The sequence below is a fragment of the Macaca fascicularis genome, chromosome 19 (assembly GCF_037993035.2).
Source record: "Macaca fascicularis isolate 582-1 chromosome 19, T2T-MFA8v1.1".
Lineage (NCBI taxonomy): Eukaryota > Metazoa > Chordata > Mammalia > Primates > Cercopithecidae > Macaca > Macaca fascicularis.
In genome coordinates, this window is record NC_088393.1 from 63113848 (window position 1) to 63140995 (window position 27148).

The window sequence follows — 27148 nt, forward strand, 5'->3', positions numbered from 1 at the left end:
CGAATAAGCCCCCGCTCCTGTTAGCTGAGTGAGCCCCGGGTGACCTCCAAGCCGACTGCCATCCAAGTGAGGACACTGTCCTCATGGCCCGGTCCACACGCTCCAGTTTCCCAGCGCCGCTCACCCGTGCCACTCGCTGCACACCCAGCCTACATTTCCACCTTCCACCTGAAAGACTCAGACCTACTGGGCGCCAGAGCCCAGCCTCAATGCTGGGCTTGGTTACTGGGGGTAAGTGCGGGCAGGAGCAGGGATGTGAGCACGTCGGTGGCTTCTATTCTCTGCCCACAGGCCTGCCCACAGGTGGGGTAGGCCTGGTAGGAGCCCTCACAGCCAGCGCCTGGCCCAGCCTGGGGCCTCTGCAGCCTCAGGCTTCCCCCTGGCAGGACGCAGTGCTGGGACAGACTGGGTCAGAAGCACCCCCAGCCTCTGAGGTGCAGGGATAACAGGCTCCCCACCCCGCATCCCAGAACGTAAGGTCTGACCAGCAGAATCGTAAACTGTCTTCCTTTATTTATATTTGCAATATGAAATAGAAGCTCGGCACGAACGCACGCACACTCACACCAGCCTGGAGGAGGGAGCTGGGGACAAGGCCACTTGGCAACAGGGCTGGGACCCCAGACCCTCAAGGCCCCTAGGGGTGTTGCCGGGGAGGCCCCTGCTCCCCAGAGCCGGACTGGCCTGGTTGAAAGTGCAGGGTCTGGGCAAAGGCACGGCCCCCACTCGGGATCCTCTGGCACCCCCACCTGCGCTGGGCCGTCCCCCATGGTGGACCTGAGCTGAAAGGCCGGGTGTGGGCGTGGCCATCTGCGCTGGAGCATGGGACGGCTGGGCACGTGGGCGGCAACCTTGGGACCCCTAACACCAGCCCCCGCTGGGACGGAACGGGGAAGGCTGTGCTTTGGAGCCGCCAGCCCAGCTTGGTGTCCTCACTTTCTCTCGCTCTCCTCCCTCTCTCTATATATAATATATAATATACGTTTCTCTCTCTCCATTCTCTCTATTTGACTCTCTTTATCTTTATTCTAGGAGGCAATGCTCCAAAACTTCTCTTCTCAGTGCAAATGGGGGTGGGTTGGGCCTGTCTCCCTGACACCCGCCTCCTGGGGGTCCAGAGGAGAGAATGTGGGGGGTTCAGGGTGATGAGGGCACTGGGGGCCATCATGGGACCCGCCCTGCCCCCACCCTGGGAGATCCACGGAAGGACGGAAGATTTGGCCGCCGCTGCCGCACCAGGCAGCTATCTGGAAACAGAGGGAGACGTCGTGTGAGGGTCCAGCAGGCCCAGCCCCACCTACCCAGCCCCAGGCTGCAGCCACACTCACTGGGAGCCTGGGGATGCAGGCCCTTCCGGGGCAGAGCCATTGGGTATCGGAGGAGGCGTGAGGGCCTGGGCACTGTCACGGGAGAGAGGGGATGTGCAGAGGTCACTTCCTGCCCCACCAGCCCTGCCGCGCCCCGCTGCCCTGGTGCTCACCTCTGGCTTTGGGGAAGCCCCAAGGGCTCTGGGCTCTTCTCCCCATCTGTGGTCTGGGGGCGCTGGTGGGCCCCGGAGGCTGGGACAGAGGTAGCGGGGTCTCTGGTTGCACTGTGGGTGAGGAAAGTGCGGCTGTCAGCGTGGCCCCCACTGTCACCTGCTGACACCCTCACACCCCAGACGACTGCAGTCGGCTCACTGGGTGTGTGTCTGCCACCTGCCCCACCAGGAGGGGCCTCCCAAGGACTCAGCTGGCTCAGCGTGGAGGGATGGCATGGCCCTGGGCAGGAAGACAAGCAACCCTCTTCCCGCCTCCTGTCCCTGTGGAAGAGGCACTCGAGGCCAGCTGAGACAGCCCCAAGGGGCCTTCTGCATGCTCTCACCCTCCCAATCCTTCACACCCTCCAACGAGCCTTTCCCAACCCTGGGGCTCAAGGGCCCCAAGCATCCCAGGCTACTAAGAGAAGAACCAGCCTACAGAGTGCAGGGGCCGGGGCACAACATGAGGCTAGGCCTGGGGGTCCTGCCAAGGAGACCTGGAGCAGCTCAGGGACAAGATGAACCCAGAGCCCACCTCACCATGGAGGAGAAAAGGCTTCTCCTGACACGCGGCCCTCACCTTAGCAAGCCCCACCTCGCCGCTCACCTGTCCGAGGAGTTGGGGGCAGAACGGATCCCGTGGAAGGTGGCCTGAAGGTCCCCGATGCTAACCAAGGCCTGGCAGGGGGCTGTGGGGGATGAGAGATCTCAGCTGCAGCCTCCCAGCAAGCTCAGAGCTGGCCAGGCTGCTCTCTCTGCCCAGGGCCACAGGTGGGCAGGGCAAACTGGGGCTCACCTGAGGGCTCTATGACTTTGCTGCCTTCTGTGGCTTCCTGAGGTGCTGAGGGGGGTGTGGGGTCCTGAGACCTGGCAGATGAGAGGCAGCCCAAGGGGGCAGCTAGGGTTAGCACTCGAGCCTATGAGAGGACTGGGACCCCATGGCCACCTCCTGGTCTCGGGATACCAGCGCCATCCAGCCCGTCCCATCTGGTTCTCACCTGAGCTGCAGGGCATCACGGGCAGGAGGGCTGGCCAGGTCCTCGGTGGGGAGGTCCTGGGACACACTGAGGGGTCCCTGTGGGGCTGGAGGCCCAGTGTGCAGCTCTTCCTCCCTGGAGACTCGGGGGCTGGTCGGGGCATCTGTAGGCACTGGGTCAAAGGTGGCTGTCCAGCTGGGGCCTGGGATGGAGTTGGGGGAGCGGCACAGAGGGTGAACTCGGTAGCAGGCAGACAGCCCAGTGTACACCTGACCACACCGCCCATTCATTCACCTGGAGGCTGAGGGCCAGGGCTGGGGTAGGACATGGGGGTGGCCCCTCCACGGGCTGCACAGCCAATGCCCTCCTCGTCTTCCTCCTCCTCCTCGTCCTCCTCTTCTTCATCCTCACTGTCTGTGCTGCCTCCACTCCTGCCCCAGAAACCGCCTCGTCAGCTAGCTGTGTGGGACAGACCAGCCGACACCCATCCCGTTCCCTGCGGCCCAGGGCCAGCCCGAGGAGAGTGGGCTGGGATGACCGGCAGGTCACAGAAGGGGTCAGGGAGTTTGGGGTGTGGTGACACCAGGAGAGGCTGGGAGAGTTCTGAGCCAAAGGTGAGAACACAAGCGGGCAGGGACAGAATGAAGCCGTAAGGAGACCATTCGCCCCCAATCTTCCATGCAGAGTAGGCCCTAGGAAGTGGGCTGAGACTCAGCCATGGCAGCCAGAGCAGACAGACCCACTCACCAGCTCTCAAGTCACCTCCCAGCTGTCACCTCACACTGTCACCACAGTGACAGGCCTTCCCACCAGCAGCCCCACCCTCTGGACGGAAGGCTTCACACTACTCTCTCTCTCCCTCCAACTAGAAACTCCAAGAAGGCAGAGATGGCTGACTTTTGCCACTGCTGTATCCTCAGCCCTGAGAAACCACCAGGCACCCATAGCTGCTCCAAAAATACTGGCTGAATGTTGACTAACACACACCTGTGAACATGAAGAAATCCAAGCAATCTATGTGCTGATCAACCAGGAAAGGGGTAAGCAAAGTCACATTAAAACTAAGCTTTAACAGGGAGAGTGCATGCTGGAAAATGCAGCATTAGGAGATTTTACTATCGTGTGAACATTCTAGAGTGCACTTACACACACCTGGATGGGAGCGCCTACTACACACCTAGGCTCTATGGTACAGCCCTATTGCTCCTAGACTACAGACCCGTACAGCATGTTATGGTACTGAATACTATAGGCAATTATAACACAATGGTAAATGTTTGTGTATCTAAACATAGGAAAGAAACAGTAAAAACAGAGTATTATAATCTTACAGGACCACTGTCTCATATATGGTCCATTATTGACCCAAAGATGCAGTATGGGACTATATACTATGTCTAAAATGCTGACTAAATATTTTTGTCTTAACAGAGTAACTGACTACTTTAACTGGAAAGTAATATATCTGTATATAGTTAAAAGTAAACGAAAACACTCAATGACCAAGGAGTATAAAGGAAGCCCCTCAACCTAATACAAGGCATCTGTCCAACCCCACGACTAACAGCACACTTAAACGGTGAAAGGCTGCATGCTTCCCCTAAGATCAGGAACAAAACAAGGAGGCCTGTTCTTGCCACTTCTGTTCAACATTGTACTGGAGGCTAGCTAGGCAACCAGGCAAGAAAAGGAAATTAAAAGCATCCAGATTTGAAAGGAAGGAAAATGATCTCTATTCACATGACATGATTCTGTACCTAGAAAATCCTAAGGAATCCACTAAAACTATAAGAATTCATAAATTACTTCAGCAAGGTTGCAGGATAATAGATCAACATACAAAAACCTATTGTATTTTCATACACTTGTAACAATCTGAAAACAATTTCAAGAAAATTCCAATTACAATAGTATCAGAAAGAAGAAAACAGGAATAAACTTAAAAGAAATACAAACCTCATACTCTAAAACCTACGAAACACTGTTGAAAGAAATTTTATGACCTATATAAACAGACACCCATGTTCATGCATTACAAGAACCCTTTAAGAAACTTAGCTGGTTTCTTCTTTGAAATTAATAAGCTGATCCTAAAATTCATATGGAATCTCAAGAAATCCCAAATAGGTCAAAACAATCTTGAAAAAGAAGAACAAGGTTGGTAGACTGAAACCTTCCATTTTCTTTTTTTTGGGAGATGGGAGTTTCCTTCTTGTCACCCAGGCTGGAGGGCAATGGTGCAGTCTCAGCTCACTGCAACCTCTGCCTCCCAGGTTCAAGCGATATTCCTGCCTCAGCATCCTGAGTAGCTGGGATTACATACAGGAAACCACCACCACACCCGGCTAATTTTTGTATTTTTAGTAGAGACAGGGTTTCGCCATGTTGGCCAGGCTGGTCTCAAACTCCTGACCTCAGGTGATCCACCTGATTGGCCTCCCAGAGTGCTGGGATTGCAGGTGCAAGCCACCGTGCCCAACAAACCTCCCATTTTCAAAACTTACTATAAAGCAACAGCAACCAGGGCAGTGTGGTACTGGATAAATAATAATAATAAACCTACTCAGACAGCCCTACACTCAATCTTCTCATGCAGACCAGTGTTTCTCCTTCCTGTTATCCCATCACCATGGCCTGGAGTCTGTATCTACCACTCCAGGGACCACCTTTCTCCAAAATCGTCATGACCTCCCTGTCTGTAATTGCAAAGGCCATGTTTCAGCCCCCACCAGCCTGACTGCTCAGCATCGTTTAGCACCACCGCCTGTGCCTGCTTGTTTCCTGGATCTGCACTGTTCCTGAACACCGGTCCTGGCTTGGCCCCCACCTACCCAGCTGCTGCTCGTCCATTTCCTGGGCAGGCCCCTCCTCCTCTGTCTGTCTTAAAAGGTAACTGTTCCCCAGTGTCCAGCCCCAAGCCACTTTTCTCACTGGACACACACTTCTTACAGGGTTTGGCCCATTCTTGTAGTTTCACTTTCTTTCTTTTTCTCTCTTTTTTTTTTTGAGACAGAGTCTCATTCTGTCGCCTAGGCTGCAGTGCAATGGTGTGATCTCGGCTCACTGCCACCTCAGCCTCCGAAGCTCAAGCGATTCTCCTGCCTCCGCCTCCTAAGCAGCTGGGATTACAGGTGCCCACCACCATGCCCGGCTAATTTTTGTATTTTTAGTAGAAACAGGGTTTCACCATGTTGGTCAGGCTGGTCTCGGACTCCTGACCTCAAGTGATCCTCCTGCCTCAGCCTCCCAAAGTGCTGGGATTACAGGTGTGAGCCACCGCGCCTGGCCTCTTGTCTGGATTATTACAAATCTCTTCCCTTTGCTTCTTACACCTGTTAGACTATGTCACTAATCTATTCAAAATCTTTTAAGAACTCCCATCTCACAATAAATCCAAAGTCCTAACTTTCATCTACAAGCCTGTGCCTGCTCTGGCCCCACTGATGTCGCTCTGATCTCATTTCCCACCTCCCTCCCTTTCCTCACTCTGCTCAGTGGGAGATGCACGATGTTCTCCGAACCTCACGTGTGCTGCTGCCTCGGGCCCTCCACTCGCCTGTCCCTGTCCTCGGAACGCCCTTCCCAGATGCGTGCACTGCTCCTCTCCCACTTGCTTAGGTTTGTACTCAGATGACTGCCTCTTAGTCATCTCGTTAGCAAGGCTTTCCTTGAATATCCTGCCTAAAATATTCCTGCGGGGTGTGGCGGCTTACGCCTGTAATGCTAACACTTTGGGAGGCCGAAGTGGAAGGATTGCTTGAGGCCAGGAGTTCGAGACCAGCCTGGGCAACCTAGTAAGACCGCCCCCTCCCACTCCCATCTCTACAAAACATTTAAAAATTAGACAGGCATTGTGGTGCATGCCTGTGGTCCCAGCTACAGGGGAGGCTGAGGTGGGAGGGCCACTGGAGCCCAGGAGGTCGAGGCTGTGGTGAGCTATGATAGGGCCACTGCACTCCAGCCTGGGCCACAGAGTGAGACCCTGTCTTGACAAATTAATACATAAAATAAAATAAAATAATTCTTCTGATTTTCTCTCTAATTTCTTCTAATTTTCACATTAGAAGAATATCAAAATAGGCCAGGGGCCATGGCTCACACGTGTAATCCCAGCACTTTGGGAAGCCAAGGTGGGTGGATCACAAGGTCAGGAGTTCGAGACCAGCCTGGCCAACATAGTGAAACCCCGTCTCTACTAAAAAACACAAAAATTAGCTGGGTGTGGTGGTGCATGCCTGTGGTCCCAGCTACTCAGGAGGCTGAGGCAGCAGGAGAATTGCTTGAACCCGGGAGGCAGAGGTTGCGGTGAGCCAAGATCGTGCCACTGCACTTCAGCCTGTGCAACAGAGCAAGACTCCACCTCAAAAAAAAAAAAAAAAAAAAAAAGAATATTAAAATATTCCTCTACCCTTCCTATCCCCTCCTCTTGCTTTGTCTCCAAGTTTATTCTATATATATATGGTACAATCTCGGCTCACTGCAACCTCTGTTCCTGGATTCAAGTGATTCTCCTGCCCCAGCCTCCTGAGTAGCTGGGATTACAGGTGTGCGCCACCATGCCTGGCCCCGTCTGAAAGTTTATATCATATTTTTAATGACCTTGTGTATTTATTTATTTATTTTTATTTTTTATTTTTTCAGATGGAGTCTCCCTCTGTGGCCCAGGCTGGAGTGTAGCGGCGGGATCTTGGCTCACTGCAAGCTCCGCCTCCCAGGTTCATGCCATTCTCCTCCTCAGCCTCCCACGTAGCTGGGACTACAGGTGCCCACCACCAAGCCCAGCTAATTTTTTGTATTTTTAGTAGAGATGGGGTTTCACCGTGTTAGCCAGGATAGTCTCAATCTCCTGACCTCGTGATCTGCCCGCCTTGGCCTCCCAAAGTGCTGGGATTATAGGCGTGAGCCACCGTGCCCCAGCGATCTTGTTTATTGATATCTCCTGTACTAGGGTATAAGCCCCTGCTGGGCAGGAATCTTGGTTTAATTAGCTGTTGTTTGGCACCTAGAACAGTGCCTGATACATGCTGGTGCTCAGCTGATATTTGCTGAATGAATGAATGAATTCTGCTGAATGAATGAATGAAAGTCCAGGAGTTGAGACCAGAACTGAATTCACTGGCCCAGGCTGCTTGGGGAGTGAGTCGAGATGGAAGGGCTGTGGTCCCTGTCGCAGAAGCCGCAGGGGCATGGGTCCCTTCTGAGACCTTTGTGGGTAGATGCACTGATCCACCCTCTGGTGGTCTTACTAGGTTGCCCAGGCTGGTCTCGAACTCCTGGCCTCAAGCAATGCTTCCACTTCAGCCTCCCAAAGTGTTAGCATTACAGGCATGAGCCGCCACACCCCGCGGGAATATTTTAGGCAGGATATTCAAGGAAAGCCCTCTGACCTAGCCGGCAGCCGGCAAACACCCCTTGATTTGACCAGATTCTTTCCGACGCGCCCCCGAGACCTTCTGCTCACCTGAAGACCAGATCCCCAAGTTCTGGTTTCTGCGGGTTCTTCTTATTCCTGGGAAAAGGACGTTAGGATGAAAGGCTCAGGGGTGAGGCTGCAACCAGGGATCCTCCTCCTTCTTCTCCAGCCCCCACCCTCCAGGCGGTCAGCCCTGTGCGGAGTCTCACCTCCTCTTCAGGAAGAAAAACAGCAGGCCCACCAGGATGAGAAATAGGAGGATGCCCACGATGGCTCCGGCAATGACCCCTGTGGGGAGGAGGCGTTGGGAACTCTTAGAGCGCAGGTCTTATCTGGTCATCTGTCTCCAACCTTGCCCAGCCTTTCCTCTTCCCCAGGAGCCTGGTCCAACTACAGCTGACTCTTTAACATCACGGGTGTGAACTGCGTGGGTCCAGTTATACTTACACACTTATCCATGGATTTTCCTCTACCCCTGAGACAGCAAGACCAACCCCCCTCCTTCCTCCTCGTCCTCTGCCTACTCAATGCAAAGACCACAGGGATGAAGACCTTTATGATGATCCACTTCATAAATAGTGAATACATTTTCTCTTCCTTAGGATGTTCTTAAGAACTTTTTTTCTCTAGCTACTTGATTATAAGAATACAGTATATAGTACAGCCAGGCGGGGTGGCTCACGCCTGTAATCCCAGCACTTTGGGAGGCCAAGGCAGGTAGATCACGAGGTCAGGAGATCGAGACCATCCTGGCTAACACGATGAAACCCTGTCTCTACTAAAAATACAAAAAAAATTAGCCGGGCATGGTGGCGGGCGCCTGTAGTCCCAGCTACTCGGGAGGCTGAGGCAGGAGAATGGTGTGAACCCGGGAAGCGGGTCTTGCAGTGAGCAGAGATCGCACCAGTGCACTCCAGCCTGGGTGACAGAGCGAGACTCCGTCTCAAAAGCAAACAAACAAAAATAATACAATATATAGTACATATTACAGACAAAATATATGTTATGTTACTGGTAAGGCTTCCAATCAAGAGTAGGTAGTAGTAGTTAAATTTTGGGGGAGTCAAATGTTATATGCAGATTTTTTTTCTTTTTCTTTTTTTGAGACGGAGTCTCGTTCTGTCGCCCAGGCTGGAGTGCAGTGGCGCGATCTCAGCTCACTGCAACCTCTGCCTCCCTGGTTCATGCCATTCTCCTGCCTCAGCCCCCCGAGTAGCTGGGACTACAGGCGCCACCTCGCCTGGCTAATTTTTTGTATTTTTAGTAGAGGCTTTCACCATGTTAGCCAGGATGGTCTCAATCTCCTGACCTCATGATCCGCCTGCCTTGGCCTCCCAAAGTGCTGGGATTACAGGCGTGAGCCACTGCGCCCAGGTGTTATATGCAGATTTTCTACTGTGTAGGGGACCATTGTTCAAAAGTCAACTGTCCATCATTTTCACAGGTGACCTGGGTGCTGAAGAATGACTCCTGGCCAGGTGCGATGGCTCACGCCTGTAATCCCAACGCTTTGGGAGGCTGAGGTGGGTGGATCACTCGAGCCCAGGAGTTTGAGACCAGCCTGGGCAACATAACAAAATCCCGCCTCTACTAAAAATACAAAAGTTAGCTGGGTATGGTGGTCCACACCTGTCATCCCAGCTACTAAGGAGGCTGTGCATGAGAATCACTTGAACTTGGGAGGTGGAGGTTGCAGTGAGCTGAGACTGCACCACTGCACTCCAGCCTGGGCGACACAGCGAGACTCTTCTCAGAAAAAAAGGACCCCAACAAAATAGCTGGGCATGGTAGTACATGCTTGTAGTCCCAGCTACTCAGGGGACTGAGGCAGGAGGATCACTTGAGCCTGGGAGGTGGAGGCTGCAGTGAGCCGTGATCGTATTGCTGCACTCCAGCCTGGGCAACAGAGTGAAATCATGTCTCAAAAAGTGACTCTCACCTTCCTTAGCTTAGACTTGTGGTTCTCAACAAGAGTGATTTTGTTCCCAAAGAGACACTGGGCAATGTCTGGAGACATTTTTGGTTGTCACAGCTGGGAAGTGGGAGTGCTACTGGCATCTAGTTGGTGAGAACCAGACGTGCGGCTCAATATCCTACAATGCACAGGACGCCCCCCCACCCTCCCCCCCAACAAAGAAGGATCTAGCCTGAAACATCTGTAGTGCCAAGGCGGAGGAAACACTTTGCCGGTTGTGAAATCGTCCCCAGCATGGACGGCTTCTGTTCTCCCCAGAATTGAGGCTTCATCTTCTCAGAGGTCCTGCTGGCTGGGGAAGGGCTCCCCAGCAGAGGAGCCTACTGAGATCTGGTGGTGTCTTTTTTTTTTTTTTTTTGGTTTGTTTTTTGAGACAGAGTTTTGCCCTGTTGCCCAGGCTGGAGTGCAATGGCACGATCCCGGCTCACTGCAAACTCCACCTCCTGGGTTCTAGTGATTCTCCTGCCTCAGCCTCCTGAGTAGCTGGGATTACAGGCACACGTCGCTACGCCCGGCTAATTTTTTGTATTTTTAGTACAGACAGGGTTTCTCCGTGTTGGTCAGGCTGGTCTCGAACTCCCAACCTCAGGTGATCCACCCGCCTCAGCCTCCCAAAGTGCTGGGATTACAGGCGTGAGCCACCGCGCCCGGCTGATCTGTGGTGTGGTGTCTATGGCTGCTCTCAGGCTGACGGCACAGCTCTTCCAAGACCTGTCATTAAATGTCTGGTCTTAGGGTAGACTCAAGCCTATGGCCCATCTCCATCAGCCTTGAAGGCCGCCGAGCTGCAGCTTCTCAACAATCCTGGGAAGAGCGTGCTTGTTGACAGGGAACTGCAGAATCTTACAACCTATAGGGGAGACTCGTTCATGGACTTGGGCTCACAGAATTGGACTAGAGGACCTGTTCTCTCAGGGATCCTTGTTACTAAGGCAGAGAACTTTCCAGACAATGGAGTCTGGCAAAACCCAGTTCAAACAGCATCCATTGATCGCCGCGTCAACCCCCAGTCTCTCTCCAGATTGGAGACCCAATCTCATAAGTAACCCTATTCCTAGGGAGTGATCAATAGGGCAGAGTGAGGCTTATGGCCATGGTCTTGGCACATGGCCAGGTCTTTCCAAAGTCTAAACTCCAAACTTCTTCAAGTATCCCATTGATTAATGCAAGATGATACAACCACATTAGGAAAAAAAAAAAGGAAGGGGGCAGTTAGACATATAGTTCCCATGTGATCCCTCAGTACCACTACCGGGTATAGACCCAAGAGAAATACAAACATACGTCCACACAAAACCTGTCCACAAACATTCCTAGTGGCATTACCCATAACAGTCAAAAGTGGAAACTACTCAACTGATCCATCAACTGGATCAGGGAATGGATAAAAATGAATGGATGGACCAGGTGCGGTGGCTCACGCCTATAAATCCCAACACTTTGGGAGGCAGAGGCAGGAGGATTACTTGAGGTCAGGAGTTCGAGACCAGCCTGGCCAACATGGCAAATACTCTACTAAAAGTATAAAAATTAGCTGGGTGTGGTAGCAGGCGCCTATAATCCCAGCTACTCAGGAGGCTGAGGCAGGAGAATCACTTGAACCCAGGAAGTGGAGGTTGCAGTGAGCCGAGATCGCACCACTGCATTCCAGCCTGGGTGACAAGAGTGAAACTCTGCCTCAAAAATAAATAAATAAATAAATAAATAAATAAAAAGTTAGCCAAGCATGGTGGCATATGCCTGTAATCCCAGATACTTGGGTGGCTGAGGCACAAGAATTGCTTGAACCCTGGAGGCAGAGGTTGCAGCGGGCAGAGATTGCACCATTGCACTCCAGCCTGGGTGACGGAGTGAGTCTCAAAACAAAAACAAAAACAAAAACAAAATAAATTACGCTCAGTGAAAGTGGCCAGTCACAAAGAAACACATAATTATGATAGCATTTTTTTTGTTTTGTTTTTGAAACAGGGTCTCGTTCCTTCACCCAGGCTGGAGTGCAGTGGCCCCGATTATAGTTCACTACAGTCTCAAACTCCTAGGCTCAAGTGATCCTTCTGACTCAGCCTCCCTTGTAGCTAGGACTACAGGCGCACACCACCACGGCTGGCTAATTTTTTAAAAGGTAGAGACGGGGTCTCACTCTGTTGCCCAGACTGGTCTCGAACTCCTGAGCTCAAGTGATCCTTCCACCTCAGCCTCTCAAAGTGCTGGGATTCCAGACATGAGCCACTATGCCCATTCTATGATTGCATTTTAATGAAATGTCCCGGAGAGGCAAATCTATAGAGACTGAAAGTGGATGAGAGATTTCCGAGGGCTGGGGGCTGGGGAATGGGAGAACTAGGGGGTGATGGTTCAGCGGGGTGAGCTTTCTGTTGGGGGTAATGAAAATGTTCTAAAACTGATAGTGATGATGGTTGCACAACGTTGTGAATATAAGAAGAGTCATTGATGGGCCGGGCGCGGTGGCTCAAGCCTGTAATCCCAGCACTTTGGGAGGCCGAGACGGGCGGATCACAAGGTCAGGAGATCGAGACCATCCTGGCTAACATGGTGAAACCCCGTCTCTACTAAAAAAATACAAAAAACTAGCCGGGCGAGGTGGTGGACGCCTGTAGTCCCAGCTACTCGGGAGGCTGAGGCAGGAGAATGGCGTGAACCCGGGAGGTGGAGCTTGCAGTGAGCTGAGATCCGGCCACTGCACTCCAGCTTGGGTGACAGAGTGAGACTCCGTCTCAAAAAAAAAAAAAAAAAAAGAAGAGTCATTGAATTGTACCTTTAAGTGGTGAGTTGTAGATGGGGATGGTGGCTCACACCTGTAATCCCAGCACTTTGGGAGCCTGAGTCGAGTGGATGACCTGAAGTCAGGAGTTCGAGACCAGCCTGGCCAACATGGTGAAACTCCATCTCTACTAAAAATCCAAAAATTAGCTGGGCATGGTGGCACGTGCCTGTAATCCCAGCTACTCAGGAGGCTGAGGCAGGAGAATCGCTTGAACCCGGGAGGCAGAGGTTGCAGTGAGCCAAGATCATGCCACTGCATTCCAGCCTGGGCAACAAGTGCAAAACTCCATCTCGAAATATAAAATAAAAACAATGTTTCAAAGTAAATGAGAAACAAAAGAGTCCCATTGATTTCCTCACAACGGGGCCTGATGGGGTCTACTGAGCATTTCATCGTAGCTGCCTGGCCCACAAGGCTCCGCTCACCTGCACTCTCAGTGTGGCAGGTCACAGAGGGAGACGCAACCCTCATTCCATCCCAGATGGTCGTGATAGTGGCTGGGTAGGACTGAGCCGGCCCAAGACCTGATACAGACACACCCTTCCCACATGAAGATCTGTCCTGGGAGCCCCGCTGTCCTCGCACCTCCAACTCAAAGGCCTCGTAGCCTCCCTGGGGGCAGGACCAGGTCAAGATGACTCCATAGCCCCCTGAGGTGCTGACGCAGGAAGTGATGGTGACTGCGTCTGGGTCTGGGTGAAGGAAGCAAGAGGTCAGCAGCACCATCCAAGGTGGTTTTCCACCCCCTCCACCCCTACCCCCACTACTCAGGCCAGTTTTCTGAGAGGAGCCCATCCCTTCCTCCCCAAATCCAAATTCCTCATCTTCCCTCCTTTTCTGTCCTCCCCAAATGGACACAAGTCCCTCCAAACTACAACTCCCATGAGGCATTGGGCTCCTCCATCACTGCAGCTCATGAAGTCATGGCCCGTGGCCTGATGGGATTTGTATTCCATTCATCTCTCAGCCCTCAAGGCCTGAGCTAAGCCCAGTTCACCACGTGAAGGCAGGAAGCGGAGTCTCACATGTGGACGCACGGAGGCTCTGCATGGAACTGGCTACGTCATTCCTCTCTGCCCACACGGTGAAGTTGTACAGAGTCCCGGGTTCCAGCGCCTCCACCTTGTACTGTGTCTCATTGGTCCTGCGGGTCTGGTTGGCCCAATTCGCTCGGGGATATTGCCCCCTCTGGGGACGTCCCTCGCTGGCCCACTGGACCCAGTATATGTACAGCTGAAAGTGGGGGTCTCCAGGGGCCTTCCACCACAGCGTGACTGAGTTCTTAGTCTGAGTTTTATTCTGGAGATCTGTTACCTCACTGGGAGCTGAGAAGTGAGAACAGAGGCCTAAGGGGGTATCCTCGAAGACCCTCCTACCCTAGCCCGCCTGCCTCTCTCCCACAGCAAAGCTGAGATACCCATTATCAATGGCTCCAGTGACTAAGGTGGCTGAACCACAGGAAAGAGCCTAGACACCCAAAGATTGTGGGGACCAGAATCTCGTAGCCCTCTCCGTCCCCTGGCTACAGCCCTGGGTCCCACCCTGTCATCTTTTTGTTCTTCCCAAATGCACACCAATCTCACCCACTGAAACTACAACTCCCATGATGCCACAGACTCTCTGTATTGCTGCAGCTTATGAAGTCATGGCTCCATGGTGTGATGGGATTTGTAGTACACCACCTCTCAGGGCCCTTGAGATCTGATCTCTGTATTTTCTTTTCCACAGGAACCCCAGGTAGGGTGCCTTCTCACTCTAGACACACCACCTTTCTAGAGGGAGCTGACAAATTTCATCTTTTTAGCCCAAATGACCAAGGATTGAAGAGTTCCAGGTTCAGGCTAGGCATGGTGGCTCACTCCTATAATCTCAGTGCCTAGGGAGGCCAAGGCAGGAAGATCACTTGAGCCCAAGAGTTCGAGACCAGCTTGGGCAACATAATGAGACCCTGTCTCTACAAAAAATAATGTTTTAAATGAGCTGGGCATGGTGGCTCACGCTTGTGGTCCCAGCTACTCAGGAGGTTGAGATGGGAGGATCACTTGAGCCCAGGAGGTCGAGGCTGCAGTGAGCCATGATCACACCACTGCACTCCAGCCTGGGCAACAGAGCAAGACCCTGTCTCAAAAAAAAAAAAAAAAAAAAAAAAGAATGAAGCTAGTCTCCAGAGTGATTTTGAATTTTCTCATGAGTGGGACCCACTGTGCCTAGGCTGAGAGATGGGGGGCCTCTTGGTTCATCTAATTCCCTGGGACCAGCTATTGGCTATTGTCCAGCTGGTGCCTGTCAGCTCCTGAGAGGTGGTTCTGGACAACTGAGGGCTCTCCCTGACCCCAAAGAGCCCATTTCCGAAAGGGAGAAGAAACAGGTCCCATAGCTTGGAAAGCCCTGTCTGCTAAGAAATGACACCCACTAGGAACGGGGCCTATAGGTTTAAGCTCCGGCCGGTGAGGCTGGAGGAGCCCATGGGAACTCTTCGTCTCCCAAGGAGCTCCCAAAGTCCCTTCACATTCTCCCTTCCCCCATCCTAATAGAGTTGTATTGAGAACTGACTGTGTCTTACCAGTGGCTGCAGTGAGGGTGCTGTTATAGCCTCTGACCTCATTCCTCTCGGCCCAGACGGTGAGGTGGTACAGGAGGCCAGCTTCCAGTTCCTTTAGGATGAGTTCAGTATCTGAGGTGTTTTGGGTCCTGGGGTCAGTCATGCCCTCCCCAATCCATGAGACCCAGTAGGTGTAGGAAGCCTGGCCTGGGCCCTGGGGAGCTGTCCAGCGCAACGTGATAGAGCTGTTGGTCCCGTCCTGCCTGCTGAGGTTTCTCACTGCGTTGGGGACTGGGAGAGGGAGCAGAGTCAGGATTTCCACGTCCCCTAGTCCCCAAGAGTTCAGAACACAGTGATATGCCCTGTCCTTGTGCAGCCCAGCTCATTAAGAAATATTCCTGGCAGGGCACGGTGGCTCAGGCCTGTAATCTCAGCACTTTGGGAAGCTAAACCTGGAGGACTGCCTGAGCCTGGGAATTTGAGACCAGCCTGAGCAACATAGTGAGGCCCTAGCTCTACTGAAAATTAAAACAAATTAGCTGGGCACAGTAGCACATGCCTGTAGTCCCAGCTACTAGGGAGGCTGAGGTGGGAGGATCGCTTGAGCTTGGGAGGTTCAGGCTACAGTGAGCTATGACTGTGCCTCTGCACTCCAGCCTGGGAGACAGAGCAGGATCATTGAGAGGGAGAGAGAGAGAGAGAGAGAGAGAGAGAGAGAGAGAGAGAGAGAGAGAGAGAGAGAAAGAGAGACCAGGCGCAGTGACTCTCGCCTGTAATCCCAACAATTTGGGAGGCCAAGGTGGGTGGATCACTTGAGGCCAGGAATTCAAGACAAGTCTGGGCAACATGGCAAAACCCTGTTTCTACTAAAAATATACAAATTAGCTGGGTGTGGTGGTGCGTGCCTGTAGTCACAGCTACTTGGAAGGCAGAGGCGGGAGAATTGCTTGAGCCCAGGAGGCTGAGTTGCGGTGAGCTGAGATTGTGCCATTGTACTCCAGCCTGGGTAACAGAGAAATCCTGTCTCAAAAAAAAAAGAGGAAAGAAAGAAAAAGAAAAGAAGGAAGGAAGGAAGGAAGGAAGGAAGGGGGGGAGAGAGAGAGAGAGAGAGAGAGAAAGAAAGAAAGAAAGAGAAAGAAAGAGAAAGGAAGGAAGGAGGGAAAGGAGGAAGAAAGGAAGGCAGGGAGGGAGGGAGGGAGGAAGGAAGGAAGAAAGAAAAGAGAAAGAGAGAAAGAAAGAAGAAGAAAGGAAGGAAGGAAGGAAAAAATAAAGAAAGAAAGAAAAAGAAAGAAAGAAAGAAAGAGAAAGAAAGAAAGAAAGAGAAAGAAAGAAAGAAAGAGAAAGGAAGGAAGGAGGGAAAGGAGGAAGAAAGGAAGGCAGGGAGGGAGGGAGGGAGGAAGGAAGGAAGAAAGAAAAGAGAAAGAGAGAAAGAAAGAAGAAGAAAGGAAAGAAGGAAGGAAAAAATAAAGAAAGAAAGAAAAAGAAAGAAAGAAAGAAAGAAAAGAAAGGAAGGAAGGAAGGAAGGAAGGAAGGAAGGAAGGAAAGAAAGGAAAGAAAGAAAGAGAAAGGGGAAGGGGAAGAAAGAAAAGGCCTGTGCCCCCGAAGCCCCACGCTCAGCGGCAGGAGACGTCTGCACGGGCTGTCTTCTTCTTCAGGGCAGAGCCAGCTCCCAGCTGTGATTACATCTACCTGTGAACTTGGAGAGGGGGGTGTCTGAGCTCAGTGAGGCTGAAGAGCCTACGGACTACAGAGCCAGAGCCCAGAGGAGGTGCCACGCCGCTGCTGCTGGTTCTGAATCTCTCGCCAAAACAGGGAGTGGGCACTGGGGGTTCTTACCTGTGGAGATGCTGAGATTCTGCCTGGAGCCACGTGCTCCATTTTTTTCTGCCCATACAGAGAATGTGTACAAGGTTCCGGGTTCGAGTCCCTCAGCTGTCACACTGGCCTTTGCTGTGTTTCGGGTCTCAGTTCCACCACCGTCTGCAGTGTACTCTACCCCGTAGGTGTAGTCCTGAGGGTCTGGGCCACTGGGGACGTCCCAGCTCTGGGTGATGGAGCTGTTGGTCTGAGTCTCCACATGGACATTTGTCACTGGGTTGGGGGCTGAGAAATTAGGAAGAAGATCCTATGTGGGCAGACATACAGAACAAAACAGGGCAGGAGTGGGCCCCTCACTGCCCTCCATGGTCTTAGCTCTTGTTCAACTGCTGGTGCCAGCGGACGCAGGGTGTATGTTCTAGACCGTGTGTCTCAAACTTTAATGTGTCGGGCGCAGTGGCTCGCGCCTGTAATCCTAGCACTTTGGGGGGCTGAGGCAAGCGGATCACCTGAGGTCAGGAGTTCAAGACCAGCCCGGGCAACATGGTCAACGGGGTTTAGTAGAAACGCTGTCTTGGCCGGGCGCAGTGGTTCACGCCTGTAATCCCAGCACTTTGGGAGGCCGAGGCGGGTGGATCACCTGAGGTCGGGAGTTCGAGACCAACCTGGTCAACATGGTGAAACCCCTTCTCTACTAAAAATACAAACATTAGCCAGGCGTGGTGGCGGGCACCTGTAATCCCAGTGACTCGGGAGGCTGAGGCAGGAGAATCGCTTGAACCCAGGAGGCAGAGGTTGCAGTGAGCTGAGACTGCACCACTGCACTCCAGCCTGGGCAACAGAGCAAGACTCTATCTCAAAAAAAAAAAAAAAAAAAGAAAAGAAAAGAAAAGAAAAGAAAAGAAAAGAAAAACAGGAAAGAAAAGAAAAAAAGAAAAAACTTTAATGTGTGCACATCTCACGGGGGATCTCGTTGAATGCGGGTTCTGAGCAGTAGGTCTGGGGTGGCGCCAACTCATTTCCAGTCAGCTCCCTGTAACACTGATGCAGCTCACACGTGGGTCATAATTTGAGTAGCACTATAGCCTCCATATGTGTGTCCCCTTCCACAAATCCATAAGCTGAAACCTAATCTCCAATGGAATAGCATTAAGAGGTCCGGCCCTTGCAAGATTATATCATAAGGTGAAGGCTTTATGCCTGGAGTCACTGCCTAAGAGAGGCCCCATGGCCCAGCACAATTGCTCATGCCTGTAATCTCAGCAATTTGGGGGGTGGAGGTTGGGAGATTGCTTGAGGCCAGGAGTTAGAGACCAGCCTGGACCACATAGCAAGACCTCATCTCTAAAAAAAATAAATTAGTCAGGCGTGGTGGCCCACGTCTGTAGTCCCTGCTGCTTGGGAGGCTGAGGTGGGCGGATGGCTTCAGCCCAGGAATTTCAGGCTGCAGTGAGCTACGATCCTGCCACTGCACTCCAGCCTGGGTGACAAAGCGAGACTCCGGCTCTAAAAAAAAAATAAAAAAATAAGAGAGAATCAAGGGAGCTTTGTGTGGTGGTGAAGATGGCCTCTGACTTTCCAATATGGTAGGTATTAGCACAGTGGAGGATGAAGGGGGAACTGGGAGCCCCTCAACAGGCCTTTTGAGCACACGAAATGTGAAACTGAATTTGCAATTTCATGCAACTTTAATGACTTTAAATTTAATAGCCACGTGTGGCTAGTGGCTACCATATTGGACAATGGAGGTGTAGACACAGGGAGCTGACCACATCAGGGTCATGGAGCTGGCGATCTGAGTTTCCAGCCTCAATATGTGACACAGTTGGGAACTAGAAGAAGAGTCAGAGGGTCAGAGTGTCCCCACTCACAGTATCTCATTCCTTGAAAGCTCAGGTAATATGCCTTGGCCCCTACACATTCCTGTCGGTGCAGGAAGATGCTCCTGGGCATTATGGTCCACATTCTAGAGAGTTCTAGACACAGACCGGCCCCAGCTTCGCAGCTGGAGGTACCATGGACATTCATTCCTTCTTTATCTATTGAACTGAGACTGCCCCAGATGTGGACGTGGGTACCTGGCTCAATGTGGCCCAGAGGGACTATGGACTGGACAATCGGCCCTGTTCTCCTGCCTACCGTCCCTTAAACAAATAAGAGATCAAACAAATGGAGACTGCCTCTCACCTGTGGTGGCATTTCCAGTCTCCCGGGAGCTGTTGATTCCATTCTTCTCCACCCACATGGAAAACACGTACAAAGAACCGGGTTCAAGTCCATCCACGGTGATGTTGGTGCCTGTTGTGCTTCGAGTCTCGCTTCTGCCACTGTCTCTGGTATACTCAACCCAGTAGGTGGAGTTCTGTGGGTCTGGGCCCTCGGGGGCCTCCCAGGTCAGGGCGAGGGAGCTGTTGGTCTGAGCCTCCACTGTCAGGTTTCTCACTGGGTTGGGAGCTGAAAACCAGTACAGGAGGGGAAATGAGTTGTCGTTTCTGGCCCTCAAACTTTCCGGCCCTTCCTTAACCACTGGATCCAGCAGGTGGAGGCAGGGAGGCCCAGCTCTGCACCGTCCAGTGTGGCAGCCACGAGTTCCACGTGAGTGTTGAGCACTCGTGATGTGGCTTTTGTGAAATGAGATGAGCCATTAGTGTGAGATCCACACCGGCTTTTGAAGAGCTGGTGTCAAATTAAGAATGTCAACTATCTCATTGATCCTTTTTATATATTTTTTATTTTTGTGGGTATATTCGGTGTATATATTTAATGATCCTTTTTATATAGATTACATGTCAAAATGATAATATTTTGTATCTGCTGGGCGTGGTGACTCACACCTCTAATCCCCGCACTTTGGGAGGCCAAGGCAGGTGGATCACCTGAGGTCAGGAGTTGGAGATCAGCCTGGCCAACATGGCAAAACCCTGTCTCTACTAAAAATACAAAAATTAGCCGGGCATGGTGGCATGTGCCTGTAGTCCCAGCTACTCGGGATGCTGAGGCAGGAGAATTGCCTGAACCCAGGAGGTGGAGGTTGCAGTGAGTCAAGATCACACCACTGCATTTCAGGCTGGGAGACAGAGACTCCGTCTCAAGAAAAAAAAAATGTGTCTGATCGACTACATAAAATGTCTCATAGTAATTTAGTTTATTTGTTTCTCCTTGCTTTCTTCCTTCCTTCCTTCCTTCCTTCTCTCCCTCCGTCCCTCCCTCCTTCCTTCCTTCCTTCCTTCTCTCCCTCCGTCCCTCCCTCCTTCCTTCCTTCCTTCCTTCTCTCCCTCCGTCCCTCCCTCCTTCCTTCCTTCCTTCCTTCTTTTTTCTTTTTTTTTTTTTCAGACAGGATTTCTCTCTGTTGCCCACGCTGGAGTGCAGTGGTCCAATCAGAGCTCACTGCAACCTCTGCCTCCTGGGGTCAAGAGATCCTCACACCTCAGCCTGCCGAGGAGATGGAACCACAGGAACACGCCACCACAGCTAATTTTTTAACTTTTTTGGAGAGACAGGTGGACTAGTTTCTTTTTACTTTTTTTTTTTTTTTTTTTTTTTGAGACGGAGTCTTACTCTGTCGCCCAGGCTGGAGTGCAGTGGCCGGATCTCAGCTCACTGCAAGTTCCGCCTCCCGGGTTTACGCCATTCTCCTGCCTCAGCCTCCCAAGTAGTTGGGACTACAGGCGCCCACCACCTCGCCCGGCTAGTTTTTTGTATTTTTTAGTAGAGACGGGGTTTCACTGTGTTAGCCAGGATGGTCTCGATCTCCTGACCTCGTGATCCGCCCGTCTCGGCCTCCCAAAGTGCTGGGATTACAGGCTTGAGCCACCGCGCCCGGCCTCTTTTTACTTATTTTTATGTGGCTGATAGAAAACTGAAATTCTCATGTGTAGCTTCCACTGTGTTTCAATTGGACTAAAGAACCTGTCGCATTTTGTCAGCTCTCAACCCACCGCCTACCACTGCCCTTACAAAAGAAATAAAAATAAAACAGTGGCTGCCTCTTACCTGGGGCAGTAGTGACAGTCTCCACAGAGCTGTTTATTCCGTCTTTCTCCACCCACACAGAAAACGTATACAATGACCCGGGTTCAAGTCCATCCACGGTGACGTTGGTGTCTGTTGTGGTTTGTGTCTCGGTTCTACCACAGTCTCCAGTGCACTGAACCCAGTAGGTGGAGTTCTGTGGGTCTGGGCCATTGGGGACCTCCCAGCTCAGGGAGATGGAGCTGGTGGTCTGAGACTCCACTCTCAGGTTTCTCACTGGGCTGGGGGCTGAGAAATTAGGAAGAAAGATCTAATATGAGCAGGACTACAGAACATAATGGGGGCAGCCAGTGAGCTTTTTGTTTGTTTGTTTTTTCGAGACAGAGTCTCCGTCTGTCACCCAGGCCATAGTGCAGTGGCACGATCTCGGCTCACCACAACCTCCGCCGCCCGGGTTCAAGCAATCCTCCTGCTTTAGCCTCCCGAGTAGGTGGGACTACAGGTGTGCACCACCACATCCGGCTAATTTTTATATCTTTTCACCATGTTGGCCAGGCTGGTCTCGAACTCTGGTCCTCAAGTGATCCTCCCACCTCGGCCTCCCAAAGTGCTGGGACTATAGGCGTGAGGCAATGTGCCCGGCCAAGTGGCCATTTTTGATCATCAAACTTCCTAGTTCTCCCTCAACAGCTGGTGCCAGTAGATGCAGGGTGTATGGTCTAGACCAGTGCTTCTCATTCTTCGCTGTGTGTCCATCTCACAGGGGACCTTGTGAAAGGCAGGTTCTCACTCAGCAAGGCTAGGATGGAGCTGAGAGTCAGCACTCCCCCACACCCTTTTTTTTCCCACCAGTGTCACTTGCCAATATATTTCCAATCAGATCTCAGAAACATGGATGCCACCTACACACGGATCACGTTTTGAGTAGCAAGGACCTGAGTCAGCACTTTCTAACTGAGCTTCTTCAATGACGAAAATGTTCTCCCACCTTCAAGTACGGTAGGAGAACAGAGAAAGAAATGGAGGCTGTTCAACAGGGCTTTCTTTTTTTTTTTTTTTTTCATTTTTTTTTGTTTTTGTCACCCAGGCTGGAGTGCAGTGGCGCCATCTCGGCTCACTGCAAGCTCCGACTCCCAGGTTCCCGCCATTCTCCTGCCTCAGCCTCCCGAGTAGCTGGGACTACAGGCGCCGCCACCTCGCCCGGCTAGTTTTTTGTATTTTTAGTAGAGACGAGGTTTCACCGTGTTAGCCAGGATGGTCTCGATCTCCTGACCTCGTGATCCACCCGCCTCGGCCTCCCAAAGTGCTGGGATTACAGGCGGGAGCCACCGCGCCTGGCCTCAACAGGGCTTTCAAACATATGAAACATGAAATTGAATTTGCAGTTTCATGCAACTTCAATGAGTTTAAATCTAATAGCCACGTGTGGCTAGTGGCTACCATATTGGATAATGGAGGTGTAGACACAGGGAACTGTCCACATCAGGGTCATGGAGCTGACGATCTGAGTTTCCAGCCTCAATATGTGACACAGTTGGGAACTAGAAGAAGAGTCAGAGGGTCAGAGTGTCCCCACTCACAGTATCTCATTCCTTGAAAGCTCAGGTAACATGCCTTGGCCCCTACACATTCCTGTCGGTGCAGGAAGATGCTCCTGGGCATTATGGTCCACATTCTAGAGAGTTCTAGACACAGACCGGCCCCAGCTTCACAGCTGGAGGTACCATGGACATTCATTCCTTCTTCATCTCCTGAGCTGAGACTGCCCCAGGATATGGACATGGGTACCTGGCTCAGTGTGGCCCAGAGGGACTATGGACTGGACAATCGGCCCTGTTCTCCTGCCTACCGTCCCTTAAACAAATAAGAGATCAAACAAATGGCGACTGCCTCTCACCTGTGGTGGCATTTCCAGTCTCCCGGGAGCTGTTGATTCCATTCTTCTCCACCCACACGGAAAACACGTACAAAGAACCGGGTTCAAGTCCATCCACGGTGATGTTGGTGCCTGTTGTGCTTCGAGTCTCGCTTCTGCCACCGTCTCTGGTATACTCAACCCAGTAGGTGGAGTTCTGTGGGTCTGGGCCCTCGGGGGCCTCCCAGGTCAGGGCGAGGGAGCTGTTGGTCTGAGCCTCCACTGTCAGGTTTCTCACTGGGTTAGGAGCTGAAAACCAGTACAGGAGGGGAAATGAGTTGTCGTTTCTGGCCCTCGAACTTTCCGGCCCTTCCTTAACCACTGGATCCAGCAGGTGGAGGCAGGGAGGCCCAGCTCTGCACCGTCCAGTGTGGCAGCCACGAGTTCCACGTGAGTGTTGAGCACTCGTGATGTGGCTTTTGTGAAATGAGATGAGCCATTAGTGTGAGATCCACACCGGCTTTTGAAGAGTTGGTGTGAAATTAAGAATGTCAACTATCTCATTAATCCTTTGTATATCTATATTTTTTGTGGGTATGTACTCGGTGTATATATTTAATGATTCTTTCTTTTTTTTTTTTTTTTTTTGAGAGGAAGTCTCACGCTGTCGCCCAGGCTGGAGTGCTGTGGCCGGATCTCAGCTCACTGCAAGCTCTGCCTCCTGGGTTCCCACCATTCTCCTGCCTCAGCCTCCCGAGTAGCTGGGACTACAGGCGCCCGCCACCTCGTCCGGCTATTTTTTTGTATTTTTTTAGTAGAGAGGGGGTTTCACCGGGTTAGCCAGGATGGTCTCGGCCTCCCAAAGTGCTGGGATTACAGGCTTGAGCCACCGCGCCCGGCCTTAATGATTCTTTTTATATTGATTACATGTCAAAGTGATAATATTTTGTATCTGCTGTGTGTGGTAACTCACACCTCTAATCCCCGCAATTTGGGAGGCCAAGGCAGGTGGATCACCTGAGGTCAGCAGTTCGAGACCAGCCTGGCCAACATGGCAAAACCCCATCTCAAGTAAAAATACAAAAGTCGGCCGGGCATGGTGGCTCAAGCCTGTAATCCCAGCACTTTGGGAGGCCGAGACGGGCGGATCACGAGGTCAGGAGATCGAGACCATCCTGGCTAACACGGTGAAACCCTGTCTCTACTAAAAAATACAAAAAACTAGCCGGGCATGGTGGCGGGTGCCTGTAGTCCCAACTACTCGGGAGGCTGAGGCAGGAGAATGGCGAGAACCCGGGAGGCAGAGCTTGCAGTGAGCTGAGATCCGGCCACTGCACTCCAGCCTGGGCAACAGAGCAAGACTCCATCTCAAAAAAATAAAAAAATACAAAAGTCAGCCGGCCATGGTGACACGTGCCTGTAATCCCAGCTACTTGAGAGGCTGAGGCAGGAGAATCGCTTGAACCTGGGAGGCAGAGGTTGCAGTGAGTCAAGATCATGCCACTGCACTCCAACCTGGGCGACAGAGCGAGACTCTGTCTCAAAAAAAAAAAAAAATGTATCTGATGGACTACATAAAATGTCTCATAGTAATTTAGTTTATTTGTTTCTTTCTCTTTCTTTCTTTCTTTCTTTTTTTTTTTTTTTTTTTGTTTGTTTGTTTTTGAGACAGGATTTCTCTCTGTTGCCCAGGCTGGAGTGCAGTGGTCCAATCAGAGCTCACTGCAACTTCTGCCTCCCGAGCTCAAGTGATCCTCTCACCTCAGCCTCCCGAGGAGATGGAACCACAGGAACACGCCACCACAGCTAATTTTTAAATTTTTTTGGAGAGACAGGAGGACCAGTTTCTTTTTACTTATTTTTATGTGGCTGACAGAAAAATTGAAATTCTCATGTGTAGCTTCCACTGTGTTTCGATTGGACTAAAGAACCTGTCGCATTTTGTCAGCTTTCAACCACCGCCTACCACTGTCCTTACAAAAGAAATAAAAATAAAACAGCGGCTGCCTCTTACCTGTGGCAGTAGTGACAGTCCCCACAGAGCTGTTTACTCCGTCTTTCTCCACCCACACAGAACACGTACACAATGACCCGGGTTTAAGTCCATCCACGGTGACGGTGTATGTTGTGGTTCGTGTCTCGGTTCTACCACAGTCTCCAGTGCACTGAACCCGGTAGGTGGAGTTCTGTGGGTCATCGAGGACCTCCCAGCTCAGGGAGATGGAGCTGGTGGTCTGAGTCCCCACTGTCAGGTTTCTCACTGGGTTGGGGGCTGAGAATTGGGAAGGAGGGTCTGGTGAAAAGGGAACCAGGTCAGTGCCATCTCTCCCAACCCCTTGAGCTCGTGCCCCGAGTCCAGAAACAACAGCGCTCATAAGCCCTACCACGGACCACTGGGCCCCACGCGGACCCCCCAGAGGTTCATGGCAGTTGCGGTCCCACCTCTTCGAGTGGGCAGTGAGTTCAGGCAGGGGTCACTCACCGGTCGCCCTGGTCCCTGTCCAGCTGCACAGGCCCTGGAGGGAACCCAGAGAAAACGGAGTCAGCCTCTCTACCACTCCTCCGCCCAGTGAGGCTGCGGGGCTGGGAGGAGCGGCTGGTCCCCCGCCCCATGAGTCACCCTTGCACGTTAGGTTGGCTGTCACGAAGGTCACCCAAACCATCTTTCCTGGGTCGAGAAGGGGGAGCACGGCAGGGGCGGAGTCAGGGGCTGGGGTTGGCTCCACCCAAGAAGGCCGAGAGATAAAATTAATGATTTCATTTCCCGAAATATATGGCCTTGAAAACCGAGGGCAGAGAGCAATGAACACACTGGGAAGAGAGAAAAAAACCAAGGTTGGGGAACAGGAACCTTGGCCTGAGGGTGGAGGGCCTGGGGGCCTGGGTCTGAGGGTGGAGGGGCTGGGGGCCTGGGTCTGAGGGTGGAGGGGCTGGGGGCCTGGGTCTGAGGGTGGAGGGGCGGGGATCTGGACCCCTGGTTTGAGGGAGGAGGGTCTGGGGCCTGGACTCCTGGTTCTGAGGGAAGAGGGGCTGGGGTCTGGACTCCTAGTCTGAGGGAGGAGGGGCTGGGGTCTGGACTCCTGGGTCTGAGGGAGGAGGGCCTGGGGTCTGGACTCCTAGTCTGAGGGAGGAGGGACTGGGGGTCTGGACTCTTAGTCTGAGGAAGGAGGGGCTGCTCCCTGTCCGTCAGTCATTGTGAGCACAGTTGTGTGTCGCCTGAAGCCAGTGTCCCGTGCAGCAGACACAACAGCGTCTAAGAGCCCAGGTGAAGCCGGTGTCCTCGCAGCAGACACAGCAGTGTCTAAGAACCCAGGTGAAGCCGGTGTCCCCACAGCAGACACAGCAGTCTCTAAGAGCCCGGGTGAAGCCGGTGTCCCCGCGGCAGACACAGCAGTGTCTAAGAGCCCGGGTGAAGCCGGTGTCCCCGCGGCAGACACAGCAGTGTCTAAGAGCCCGGGTATAAGACTCTGCTACAGTTTCTGCCAAGCCTGAAGCCCTCTTCCTTCTCCAGGGGATCTTTGGCACCTAATTCCTCAATATCGAGGTGCAGGGACCCAGCTCCTTCTCCCTCAGACCTGGGAGTCCCTGCCTTGGGAGCCCGCTCTGGGTGGGGAGCACTTACCAGCAGCACCAGGTTCCCCCAGACCCTGAGGCCCCCGCCAGCCCCAGCCATGCCTCCAGATACTGCTGGGGACCCAGGAGTCCCAGGCCTGGTCCTTCCACCTGCTGGACTTTATACTCAAGAATTTCCCCTTTCCCAGATCATTGGTGAAGCCAGAGGCCAGGGCGGGAAGGGGAGGAGGAGGAAGTGGAACCCAGCTCCCAGCCCTGCCCCGCTGGCCCTCACCTTCCTCCCTCACCGCTGCCTCTAGCTCTGACACTGGAGATGCCTCCGATCCTTTCTCCAGCCCCACTCCACTTTGTCCCCTGAAATCTCCCTCTGCATCCGAGGTACTGGGTGCTGCGTCCCACTGCTGCACGAACGTGGGTCGTGGGGCACAGGATGAGAGCGGGAGGTGTTGAGAGAAAGGCCAGCTGACTCCCTTGTCTCCTTGCTGGGTGATCACATATCAAGAGCAGCCTGGGGCTTAGACCTCACGCCCCTCGTCCCTGGAGCACGCTCTTCCATTCAGGCTCTGACGCCTTTCCCCTCTCCGTCTCCCACAAGCCCCTGCAGCTCTCACAAAATGAGCCCAGCGGGCTCCCACCTGCTGGCCTTTGCCTAGACTGTCTCCCCCACCAGTCCTAGGTGCACCTGCCTACTTTCCCCCCAACAGTCTCCTACCTACTCC

The 27148-nt window shown here is 52.4% G+C and overlaps 1 protein-coding gene across 5 annotated transcripts; it reads right to left on the bottom strand.

The window, feature by feature from the left end:
* Positions 1 to 493: 493 nt before the first annotated feature.
* On the bottom strand, positions 494 to 26597 carry LOC135968402 (receptor-type tyrosine-protein phosphatase H-like). Of its 5 annotated transcripts, none has more exons than XR_012428020.1 (19): positions 26479 to 26597; positions 25339 to 25372; positions 24871 to 25128; positions 22899 to 23165; positions 21023 to 21289; positions 19217 to 19483; positions 17048 to 17314; positions 15233 to 15502; positions 13695 to 13994; positions 13255 to 13361; positions 8119 to 8197; positions 7958 to 8005; positions 2791 to 2927; positions 2518 to 2698; positions 2316 to 2386; positions 2127 to 2208; positions 1481 to 1591; positions 1329 to 1400; positions 494 to 1247 (listed from the first exon to the last, which is right to left on the bottom strand). XR_012428020.1 is itself a non-coding variant. In XM_065534932.1 (19 exons), the coding sequence occupies exons 1-19, from the start codon at positions 26527 to 26529 to the stop codon at positions 1244 to 1246; spliced, it is 3033 nt and encodes a 1010-aa protein (XP_065391004.1). In that variant the 5' UTR covers positions 26530 to 26597; the 3' UTR covers positions 494 to 1243. The 5 variants fall into 5 exon arrangements, 4 of the variants coding, with proteins under 4 accessions (XP_065391004.1, XP_073880906.1, XP_073880905.1 ...); XM_065534932.1 differs by having other exon boundaries at positions 13095 to 13361; XM_074024805.1 differs by lacking the exon at positions 13695 to 13994 and having other exon boundaries at positions 13095 to 13361.
* Between the last annotated feature and the right edge of the window lie 551 nt (positions 26598 to 27148).

Bases quoted from the DNA above. Each gene is read 5' to 3' on its own strand.
- LOC135968402 (XM_074024804.1), bottom strand. From the start codon at position 25,519: ATGGTTTGGGTGACCTTCGTGACAGCCAACCTAACGTGCAAGGGTGAC. The intron at 17,315-19,216 runs GTGAGAGGCAGT...CTAATTTCTCAG, and splicing joins GACTGGAAATGCCACCACAG to CCCCCAACCCAGTGACAAAT. The intron at 15,503-17,047 runs GTAAGAACCCCC...TCCCTCTCCCAG, and splicing joins GAATCTCAGCATCTCCACAG to TCCCCAACGCAGTGAGAAAC.